Consider the following 12685-nt stretch of genomic DNA (forward strand, 5'->3'; position numbering starts at 1 on the left):
ATATATATTAGAAACAATATTGCACCGAGCACCGAACCCTGAGGAACACCACAATGTATAATTCCAAAACCACTTAAATGGCCATTTACCCTAACACTCTGCCTTCTATTTTTCAGATAGCTTTCAAATAATTTATAGACGATTCCTCTTATACCACAATCATGTAACTTTTTCATTAAAATATCGTGATTAACTGTATCGAATGCCTTTGCAATATCTAAAAACAACCCTGTAACCTTTTCATTATTATTTATACCATGTGAAACTTTTTCCATAAAGTCAACGATTGCTACTTCAGTACTGATTCCTTTCCTAAAACCATATTGATTTTTGCTAAAGAACTGGATTAGGTCTAAATACGAAATAAGCCTCTCTTTAATTGCTTTCTCATACTTTAGACATTGTGTATAGAAGGGATATTGGTCTATAATTGCTGCACATTGACCTTGAATCTTTCTTATGGATTGGAATTACGACCGCTTCTTTCAGTTTATCTGGAAATACTCCTGTTTCAAAAGTTAGGTTAATAATGTAAACTAGCACATGTACATATTTTTTATAAGTTTCTTTCAACAATTTAGAACTCATTCCATCAATGCCAGGTGCAGTGTTACTCTTTAATGATTGAATGATTTTTGAAAGGTCATTTTCAGTTACAGGCGTCAAAAACATGGAATGAGTCATTCTTGTTTGCTCAAAACTATTCTTCAAAGGACTTTTACTGAAATTATCGGGCTTTTTAATATCATTACACATATTTTTCGCCACTGAGAGAAAGTAGTTATTAAATTCATTTGCAACCTCCTGCGGATCACTTATCTTTAGGTTGGGCAGTTCCAATATAATGGGAGATGGATATTTAGTCTTCTGGCCAGTAATTTCGTTTAAAACCCTCCAAGTCCCCTTGGAATTTCCCTGATTTTCTTCAAACAAATTTTTATAATATCTATCCTTAAGATCTCTTATTTCTATTTGTAAATTATTTCTAAATTCTTTATAAGTGTTGCAGTATTGTTCATTATTTGGATTGTTTTTAAATTTTTTCCAGAGACGATTTCTAGTGTTGATCTTTTTACATATTTCTGTACTAATCCAAGGCTTTAATCTCTTGATTTGTTTCTTATAAACGACAGAATATTTACTTTGTTCAATTATAGTATTAAAGGTTTCATGAAAATGGTTGTAGGCCACATTGGCATCTCTCGTATCAAAAACATTGCTCCAATCAGCATTATCTAATAATCTAAGTAGCTCATCATTGTTGATGCGATAGGTGGGAGTGTCATTGATCTTGGACTTATCTGCAGCTGGTGCACTGCTAAGTAAACAAACACCTGTCATACAATGATCTGTTATGCCGTTTTCTATAACTTCTGTTGCAATTTCAATATTTTTTCTATTATGTATGCGTATATAAATGTGGTCAATACATGTTTGAGACCGCTCAGTTATGCGAGTTGGTTCGTTAATAAAAGATTCCATTCCGTTCTCCGATAATACTGTTCTGTACTCATCTATGACTAAATTGTTCTTATCCAATAAATTAATATTCATGTCTCCTATCAGCATTAAGTTTTTGCAAGCTCTAATATGGTTTTTTTCGTAGGTAAGTTTGCAGCTCATTGACAAATACATTAGCAGTATGACTGTGTAGTCTGTACACAGCAATAATATGAAAATTTGTCCCCATAACATCAATAGAAAAATCAATTACATCAGCTGACACAAATCTCACCGGATATCTTACAAAATTTGATATGCTATCATTAATAAATACAGCTATGCCACCAGACTTAGAATTTTCATTTGCTTGCAAAATTAAACTATAATTAGGAATTGAATACAATGTTTTTTCTGTCTCAGAAATCCAAACTTCCGACAGGATAATTATTTTCGGTAAATACGAAAACAAGGACATCTCAACCAAAAACGAATCAAAATTTGCTCTAAGGCTACGAATATTTAGGTGCAAAACAACTAACCCATTTTTTTGGTCTAAATTACCCACAACCTAAAAAATAAACAAACAATAAAAAACTAAACTCAATTATTTTCCTATTTATACTATTTACATAAATACTGTACTTACAAGCTATCAAGGTCAGACTGGCATTTCACATTTATTACTGGTCCGTTGTCTTCTTTTCTCATCAGGATTTTGCCTCCTCTCACCCAGAGCCACTTGTATCCGTTGGTCCGTCGAAAGTCTCGTGCCTTTTTCAAGAGCATCCTCCTCGCTGGCGTCAGGGACTCGTTCAGGTAAACAGGGTTGTCAGTTCCCAGGTTGAGATGTCTAGTTGAGAATTGGGCCTTGGCTCGGCGTTTTGCTAAAAGGTTGTCAGCATCAGTCCTCCGTACAAATTTTACAATTATTCCCGGAGGTCCCTCAGCATCCTTCCTCTTGCCCAATGTATGGCAAGCATCTATCATCTCCTCCTTGATCTCCATCCCAAGAGCTTTGCCAACATCCTTGACTGTGTCCATTACATTATTATTTCTCACAGGGACACCCTGTATTTCAATACAATTCCTTCTTGTATACTGCTCTTGTTCTTCCAGCCTAGACTCAAGGGCATGCAGTTTTACTTTGAGCTGCACATTTTCTGATTCTAGTCTCTCTATTGTAGTAATAAACTTACTTAACTTTTCAGAGAGGTCTGTATTCACTTTTAGGCTATCATCTACTTTAGAGTTTAAGGCTTCATAAGAGTTATTGAAATCTTTACAAGATTGTACCTGCTGAGCCTTGAGGTCCTGTATCGCCTTCATAACATCCTCCAAGGTCAAAGAGCCTTGTGTTAGGCTAGACTCTAAACGTAGGCTGGTCCGCCTTTCCTTCGCACAAGGTGCACACCGCCACACTGCACCTCCATCACCCGTGAAAAATTCGACATCCACCTTACTAAGTTTTTCACACACAGCATGAAATGGTTTTGAACAATCATTACACTGAATCTTTAGCTGGGTTCTTGTGATTGATTTACTGCAAGTTGAACAGGTCGACATTTTGAGGTTATGTTGTAGTAGGCTTCCAGTCCAAGTATAACACTTCACTTTACACAAGGCAATTATCCAATATCTAACTGCGTAATTAATTTGAATAGCCTCCTGTATCAAAATAAAACACAACAGTGTACTGAAACTCACTTTACATAACAATAAACTAAGTTTAGATGGGAGCTCGATAGAGACAACTGCTCTGCTTGGCCGCCATATTTGAACTCTGTCTGGTCTTGTTGGTAACCACACAAGAGACAGTATTGCTGGTCTAACTCTGTCTGGTCTTGTTGGTAACCACACATGAGATAGTATTGCTGGTCTAACTCTGTCTGGTCTTGTTGGTAACCACACAAGAGACAGTATTGCTGGTCTAACTCTGTCTGGTCTTGTTGGTAACCACACATGAGACAGTATTGCTGGTCTAACTCTGTCTGGTCTTGTTGGTAACCACACATGAGATAGTATTGCTGGTCTAACTCTGTCTGGTCTTGTTGGTCACCACACAAGAGACAGTATTGCTGGTCTAACTCTGTCTGGTCTTGTTGGTAACCACACATGAGACAGTATTGCTGGTCTAACTCTGTCTGGTCTTGTTAGTAACCACACATGAGACAGTATTGCTGATCTAACTCTGTCTGGTCTTGTTGGTCACCACACAAGAGACAGTATTACTGGTCTTCTCTGTCTGGTCTTGTTGGTCACCACACAAGAGACAGTATTGCTGGTCTAACTCTGTCTGGTCTTGTTGGTCACCACACATGAGACAGTATTGCTGATCTAGCTCTGTCTGGTCTTGTTGGTCACCACATAAGAGACAGTATTACTGGTCTACTCTGTCTGGTCTTGTTGGTAACCACACAAGAGACTGTATTGCTGATCTAACTCTGTCTGGTCTTGTTGGTCACCACACAAGAGACAGTATTGCTGGTCTAACTCTGTCTGGTCTTGTTGGTAACCACACATGAGACAGTATTGCTGATCTAACTATGTCTGGTCTTGTTGCTCACTACACAAGAGACAGTATTACTGGTCTACTCTGTCTGGTCTTGTTGGTAACCACACAAGAGACAGTATTGCTGATTTAACTATGTCTGGTCTTGTTGGTCACCACACAAGAGACAGTATTGCTGGTCTAACTCTGTCTGGTCTTGTTGGTAACCACACATGAGACAGTATTGCTGGTCTAACTCTGTCTGGTCTTGTTGGTAACCACACATGAGACAGTATTGCTGGTCTACTCTGTCTGGTCTTGTTGGTAACCACACATGAGACAGTATTGCTGATCTAACTCTGTCTGGTCTTGTTGGTAACCACACAAGAGACAGTATTGCTGGTCTAACTCTGTCTGGTCTTGTTGGTAACCACACATGAGACAGTATTGCTGGTCTAACTCTGTCTGGTCTTGTTGGTAACCACACATGAGACAGTATTGCTGGTCTAACTCTGTCTGGTCTTGTTGGTAACCACACAAGAGACAGTATTGCTGGTCTAACTCTGTCTGGTCTTGTTGGTAACCACACATGAGACAGTATTGCTGGTCTAACTCTGTCTGGTCTTGTTGGTAACCACACGTGAGACAGTATTGCTGGTCTAACTCTGTCTGGTCTTGTTGGTAACCACACAAGAGACAGTATTGCTGGTCTAACTCTGTCTGGTCTTGTTGGTAACCACACATGAGACAGTATTGCTGGTCTAACTCTGTCTGGTCTTGTTGGTCACCACACATGAGACAGTATTGCTGATCTAACTCTGTCTGGTCCTGTTGGTAACCACACATGAGACAGTATTGCTGATCTAACTCTGTCTGGTCTTGTTGGTAACCACACAAGAGACAGTATTGCTGGTCTAACTCTGTCTGGTCTTGTTGGTAACCACACATGAGACAGTATTGCTGGTCTAACTCTGTCTGGTCTTGTTGGTAACCACACGTGAGACAGTATTGCTGATCTAACTCTGTCTGGTCTTGTTGGTAACCACACAAGAGACTGGTCTAACTCTGTCTGGTCTTGTTGGTAACCACACATGAGACAGTATTGCTGGTCTACTCTGTCTGGTCTTGTTGGTAACCACACAAGAGACAGTATTGCTGATCTAACTCTGTCTGGTCTTGTTGGTAACCACACAAGAGACAGTATTGCTGGTCTAACTCTGTCTGGTCTTGTTGGTAACCACACATGAGACAGTATTGCTGGTCTAACTCTGTCTGGTCTTGTTGGTAACCACACGTGGGACAGTATTGCTGGTCTAACTCTGTCTGGTCTTGTTGGTAACCACACAAGAGACTGGTCTAACTCTGTCTGGTCTTGTTGGTAACCACACATGAGACAGTATTGCTGGTCTACTCTGTCTGGTCTTGTTGGTAACCACACATGAGACAGTATTGCTGATCTAACTCTGTCTGGTCTTGTTGGTAACCACACAAGAGACAGTATTGCTGGTCTAACTCTGTCTGGTCTTGTTGGTAACCACACATGAGACAGTATTGCTGGTCTAACTCTGTCTGGTCTTGTTGGTAACCACACGTGAGACAGTATTGCTGATCTAACTCTGTCTGGTCTTGTTGGTAACTACACAAGAGACAGTATTGCTGGTCTAACTCTGTCTGGTCTTGTTGGTAACCACACAAGAGAGACTGGTCTAACTCTGTCTGGTCTTGTTGGTAACCACACATGAGACAGTATTGCTGGTCTAACTCTGTCTGGTCTTGTTGGTAACCACACATGAGACAGTATTGCTGATCTAACTCTGTCTGGTCTTGTTGGTCACCACACAAGAGAGAGTATTACTGGTCTTCTCTGTCTGGTCTTGTTGGTCACCACACAAGAGACAGTATTGCTGGTCTAACTCTGTCTGGTCTTGTTGGTCACCACACATGAGACAGTATTGCTGATCTAGCTCTGTCTGGTCTTGTTGGTCACCACACAAGAGACAGTATTACTGGTCTACTCTGTCTGGTCTTGTTGGTAACCACACAAGAGACAGTATTGCTGATCTAACTCTGTCTGGTCTTGTTGGTCACCACACAAGAGACAGTATTGCTGGTCTAACTCTGTCTGGTCTTGTTGGTAACCTCACATGAGACAGTATTGCTGATCTAACTCTGTCTGGTCTTGTTGGTCACCACACAAGAGACAGTATTACTGGTCTACTCTGTCTGGTCTTGTTGGTAACCACAGAAGAGACAGTATTGCTGGTCTAACTCTGTCTGGTCTTGTTGGTAACCACACATGAGACAGTATTGCTGGTCTAACTCTGTCTGGTCTTGTTGGTAACCACACATGAGACAGTATTGCTGATCTAACTCTGTCTGGTCTTGTTGGTCACCACACAATAGACAATATTGCTGTTCTAACTCTGTCTGGTCTTGTTGGTAAGCACACATGAGACAGTATTGCTGGTCTACTCTGTCTGGTCTTGTTGGTCACCACACAAGAGACAGTATTGCTGGTCTAACTTTGTCTGGTCTTGTTGGTCACCACACAAGAGACAGTATTGCTGGTCTAACTCTGTCTGGTCTTGTTGGTAACCACACATGAGACAGTAATGCTGGTCTAACTCTGTCTGGTCTTGTTGGTCACCACACATGAGACAGTAATGCTGGTCTAACTCTGTCTGGTCTTGTTGGTCACCACACAAGAGACAGTATTACTGGTCTACTCTGTCTGGTCTTGTTGGTAACCACACAAGAGACAGTATTACTGGTCTACTTTGTCTGGTCTTGTTGGTCACCACACAAGAGACAGTATTGCTGGTCTAACTTTGTGTGGTCTTGTTGGTCACCACACAAGAGACAGTATTGCTGGTCTAACTCTGTCTGGTCTTGTTGGTAACCACACATGAGACAGTAATGCTGGTCTAACTCTGTCTGGTCTTGTTGGTCACCACACATGAGACAGTAATGCTGGTCTAACGCTGTCTGGTCTTGTTGGTCACCACACAAGAGACAGTATTACTGGTCTACTCTGTCTGGTCTTGTTGGTAACCACACAAGAGACAGTATTGCTGATCTAACTTTGTCTGGTCTTGTTGGTCACCACACAAGAGACAGTATTGCTGGTCTAACTCTGTCTGGTCTTGTTGGTAACCACACATGAGACAGTAATGCTGGTCTAACTCTGTCTGGTCTTGTCGGTCACTACACAAGAGACAGTATTACTGGTCTACTCTGTCTGGTCTTGTTGGTAACCACACATGAGACAGTATTGCTGGTCTAACTCTGTCTGGTCTTGTTGGTCACCACACAAGAGACTGTATTGCGGTAGTGATCTCTGTTCAACACTAAATGCCGTTTGTAATAGCGTCTTCAATTCTGAAGGTTGTATAACATAAATGTTTCCTTATCAACTGTATTACAACTGTATATACAGGGTGAGTCAGAAATATGGTAAAATATTTTAAGACGTGATTGTAAAGCTACAAATAAGAAACTAATATTATATAAAGGAGCGTTTAACTCCATTAGTGAGTAATGGTAAGCGAAAGATTTTGCTTTGTTTTCAGTTCACCTGATAGAATTAAGTGATTCTGAAATGTTTTGTTCTTACATTTTAACTCAAATAAGGTGGATTTATAAGGAAAATCACCTGGAAAATCAAATAAAACCACTCTAGAGGTTTTAGTGTGAACAGTTTTTGAGAAAAAGTATGAAATTTGACAAAAATATAATAACAAAAATACCGTCTTAAATGTTTGATGTCCAATTTGTTAAATGACCAATAAACAAAATGTTTTTCCTGATACAGATTGTAGAGAATTTAATTATGAAAACAACCATAATAAGCAAAGGTAATTGAATATGTGAAAAAGTTACGAAATTGACTCCTCAAGTAGTACACTACATAGCAATCTTTTGCCGTTTTTAATAAGGAATGAGTATCAGATTGGTAACAGCTGGTAATAATTAATCATTTAAACAACAGCTGTTTAAACATTTTTAAATAATAAATAATCAGCTGGGCATTTATTATTAGATGTCATATGTCACCTTATTGTTGAACAAAACAACAAACTGTAAAGATACTGTGTGTTTGTGTTAAGTATTATAACCAGTTATTTTTATCCATTTTATTAGTGATTTAGTGTTGTGTGTTTCATTTATAAAAAAATTTATAAAAAAATTGAAGTTTATATTCATGTGTATTCAAACTCTGAATTAGCAGACATGCATTTAATGTATGGTTTGGGACGCTGCAATAGTACTGCAGCAAGACATCTGTATCAAGAGAACTCCTTCCTAACCGCAGGTGTACAAGCGGAAGATTTTTTGCCACTATTCATCAACGCCTATCTGAAACAGGTTCTTTGAAGTCTTCGGAGCATGGTAATTCAGGCATCGCCCGATAATGTAGGACTGTTGAATTAGAAGAGGTGGTTCTTAATGAAATTTCTGATTATCCTGAAAAGAGCATTAGAGAATTGTCACTACAGTTCAATGTCAGCCAATCTAGTATGTGGAGAATACTACACGAGTACCAGTTACACCCATACCACTTCCAGCATGTCCCAAACTCTTTTGCCACAAGACTACGCTCCCCGTGTTGCTTTTTGTCGATGGCTTCTGGGAAAATGTGCTGATCCTAACTTTTTAAATACAATTTTGTTTACCGATGTGGCTCACTTTACAAGAACAGCTATCATTAACTTCCATAACAACCACACTTGGGCAGACAGAAATCCTCATGCTATTAAACCTAATCACCCACAACATCAGTTTCCAGTACATGTTTGGGCTGGAATCTTAGCAGATCATTTAGTCGTATTCGTGCTTCCTCCCAGGGTTAATGGCGTGGTGTCCTTGAACTTTTTAAGAGACGAGCTACCTAACCTGCTTGATTATGTACCTATGCATTTGCGCTAAAATATGTGGTTTATGCATGACGGGGCACCTGCACACTACTATCTGGCTGTTCGTGGACACCTAAATGAGAGTTTCACAAATCAATGGATAGGCTGAGGTGGACCAGTTTCATGGCCAGCAAGATCACCGGACTTAAATCCTTTGGACTTTTACCTTTGGGGACATTTAAAAACATTAGTTTACTCTTCCCCAACAGATACCATTGAAGAACTCCGATTAAACATTTCTAATGAAGTAGAAACCATTAAGCAGACACCTGGATTTTGAACGGGTCCGAAACTCGATGAGAAGACGCCTAAACGCGTGCATTTTGAACAACGGAGGTCATTTTGAGCATCATCTTTAATCTTCCTGAGCGATTGTAAATATGTTTAGTGTAATTAAAATTTTGAACTAAAAATATGTTTGTTTTTCACCAGCTATTACCGATCAGATACTCATTCCTTATTATAAAACAGCAAAAGTTTTCTGTGTGGTGTACTACTTTAGAAGTCAATTTCATAACTTTTTCACATATTTAATTAACTTTGCTTATTATGGTTATTTTCAGAATTAAATTCTCTACAATCTGTATCAGGAAAAACAATTTGTTTACTGGTCATTTAACAATGTTATTGGACATCAAACATTTAAGACGGTATTTTTGTTATAAAATTTTTGGCAAATTTCATACTTTTTCTCAAGAAATGTTCACACTACAACATCTAGAGTGGTTTAATTTGATTTTCCAGGTGATTTTCCTTATAAATCCACCTTATTTGAGTTAAAAAGTAAGAACAAGACATTTCAGAATCACTTAATTTCACGAGGTGAACTGAAAACAAAGCAAAATATTTCGCTTGCCATTACTCACTAATGGAGCGTTTCCGGACCTACCTTTACATTACATTTTTTTCTTATCTTTTGGTCTACAATCACGTCTTAAAATATTTTACCATATTTCTGACTCACTCTGTGTATATATATATATATATATATATATATATATATATATATATATATATATATATACATATCCTAGTATTTTGTTTATTTATTATTCTACAAAAATATATCAATACCATTTATTTTGTCGTATTCTAATACTTTGAGCAATTTCGAAGTATACAAAATGTTCTAGAATGCCAGATACTATTCTACACAACTTGTCTATTTTTCTTACTCAACCAAGTTCCAAGGCCTTAAAATCGTCACACCTTGTTCAAAGGACTTTCTCTTCCATTCAAGAACTATAGAGGTTTGACAGAGTTTGATGAACTCATTTGTTCAAATAAGGGATAAATGTAGCACACAAAATACACACAAAACAAGACTGATATTTCAGTCAAACGCTGTTTTTTCAGTACATTTTCAAAAATGCTGAATATTACTTAGAGGTAGAGAAGAGTTTATTTTGAACATTCGTTGCAAGTAATGTGCCAATGTTCAGAATGTAATTATTTCGATTTTCAGAAGCTTTCTTCAAAGAGAAACTTGATATAGTGTTTTACTGGAACCATCTGTTGAGACAAAATTTTCTAATTTCAATTACATGCTCATGAACTTCTTTGCTATGTCATTTCCTATTGTAAATAAAGTTCGTACTGGTCCTGGGAGGCCACGGTGGCTGACTAGGAAGGTGATGGAGAGCCGGCGGCGGCCGACTGAGGAGGTAATGGAGAGCCGGCGGCGGCTGACTGAGGAGGTGATGGAGAGCCGGCGGCGGCTGACTGGGGAGGTGATGGAGAGCCTGCAGGGTGCCTATATAATAATAATAATATTCTTTATTGCGTGAAACAATTAAAATATTGGGTGCATATAGTCAACGTAACTATATAAAGTACATCAGATAAATAATGTTGGTCAAGGTAAATACATACATGCAATATGATTTTTGTATGTGTCAGAATCGGGGGTTTCGTGGTTGTTGTTAATTTCAAAAATTTTCATCTGAGCGGCCCATCATGAACTCATCAGTTGAGTAAAGTGCCTTTGACATAAGAAACTGTTTTAGTCGAGTTTTGAATTTTTTGTTTCATTGAGTTGTTTGATGCCAACAGAGAGCCTATTGATTAGTCCGACTCCAACTTGAGATGGTAAGTGTTCGAAAGCTGCCGTTCTGTGCTGTTCGACTCGAAAGTTATCCCTGCCTCTAGTCCCGTATTGTTGGACATCTCTGCCCCGTACCAACTCGCATTTAAGTCGTCAGTACAGGGCCACCTCGAGAATATAGAGACAGGAAAGTGTCAGCAATCCAAGCTCCCTAAAGGCATATTTGCACGACTCTCTGGTGTTTAATTTTGAAAGAATTCTTACGGCTTTCTTTTGAGATCTAAAAACTCTTTCAAATCTGTACTTGGAACAGCTTCCCCACAATATCTAGCCGTATTTCAAATGTGGATGTATCAAACCGAAATAGGCCATTTTAATACTTCCACCGAACAAAATTTTGCTAGATTGCGCAGGACATAAATTCCCGAAGCAACCTTACAGCAAACGTTTTTAATGTGATCGTCCCATGTCAGCCCCCGATCAAGGCATATTCCAAGGAACTTACTGGAGTCTGTTTCTTCCAGAAGGAAATCGTCCACTATCACCGCGGGTTTTGCTCTTGTTGTTGCCAAAGGCAAAAATTTATGACGTTTGATTTTGAACTGTTTGTTTTTAAACTGATTCTGGAGACATATTCGATGCATGAATTCAATTCAATGAATAATGATCCCTGTAGGACACCGTAGGGCATTTTGATTTTGCCTGACAAGACACTCGCAGTCTGCGCGCACTGCTCTCTATCTTTCAATTAAGACGAGATCCAATCGTGCGGCAGTCTCCGAATACCACTTGACCACAGCTGGTGCAACAGTGTCGCATGATGCACACAGTCAAAATCTTTAGAGAGGTCGAGGAATATGCTTAACACGTGCTCTCGCCTCTCTCGGCCTCGACAACATTGTAAATGAGATTCGTTACAGCATCGATTCGACAGGAAAAACAAGTCGACACTTGTTTTTCCTGAACCAAAATTGTTCGGGACATAGAACCTCATAACGATTAAGAAATTGTTCAAATTGTTTGAATAAAGCTTTTTCTAACATTTTGCTGAAAACTGGGAGGATAGAAATTGGACGATAGTTGCTTGGAATGCAAGCATCCGTCCTTTTTGAAAATTGGAATAACTTTGGCAATCTTCAATGTCAACGAGAATACGCCTTGAGCAAATGAGATATTGATCAGTCGGGTGATTGGAGTCAAGAGGTATTTGAAGCACTCCCTGAGCAACCACACAGACACGCCATTGGTGTCACTGGATTCTTTCGGTCTCAAATCCCGCACGATATTTAGCAGCGTTGTGTCCTCCTGAGCTACAGGCTTACTTACAGAAGTCTGTGACAAGTGTAAAGGACTGTCTCCGTAATCTTATAGCTGAAAGTAAATCTAGACAGGCCTTGCAATATATTTATAATAGCAGTAACCCTGTTAAGACAACTTGGGAGGTCATTAATAGCTGCAAACCTAAAAAGATGTTTTCAAAATGGGTGTGTAAACTGGACATTGAGAGAGATAATTACCGATCCTTTCCTGATTGTTTAATCTCTTAATTATACTTATACCAATGTGGCCGATAGATTGGCTCATTCACTACCCCCCTGCACTAAGCGCTCTCAACATCAACCCTCTGTTATTTTAAATACTTTGCAATCTTTATTTAAAAAAAGTAAGCTACAATGAAATCACAAGCATTTATTTCATTACAAAATAGCAAATAAAACAATATTATCAGATTTTCAAGTTTTCTTCTAAAGGAGTTTGTTTCTGAACTCTCTCCTATTCTCACTCATCTTTTAATGC

At 38.9% G+C, this 12685-nt stretch overlaps 1 protein-coding gene across 1 annotated transcript; it reads right to left on the bottom strand.

Annotated features, from left to right (window-relative positions):
• Positions 1-2085: 2085 nt before the first annotated feature.
• LOC124373240 lies at positions 2086-3006 on the bottom strand. The gene has a single exon (XM_046831627.1). It carries the CDS (start codon positions 3004-3006, stop codon positions 2086-2088), a length of 921 nt encoding a protein of 306 aa, XP_046687583.1.
• Between the last annotated feature and the right edge of the window lie 9679 nt (positions 3007-12685).

This window comes from Homalodisca vitripennis, unplaced genomic scaffold (genome assembly GCF_021130785.1).
Source record: "Homalodisca vitripennis isolate AUS2020 unplaced genomic scaffold, UT_GWSS_2.1 ScUCBcl_5104;HRSCAF=11669, whole genome shotgun sequence".
Lineage (NCBI taxonomy): Eukaryota > Metazoa > Arthropoda > Insecta > Hemiptera > Cicadellidae > Homalodisca > Homalodisca vitripennis.

Bases quoted from the DNA above. Each gene is read 5' to 3' on its own strand.
- LOC124373240 (XM_046831627.1), bottom strand. From the start codon at position 3,006: ATGTCGACCTGTTCAACTTGCAGTAAATCAATCACAAGAACCCAGCTA.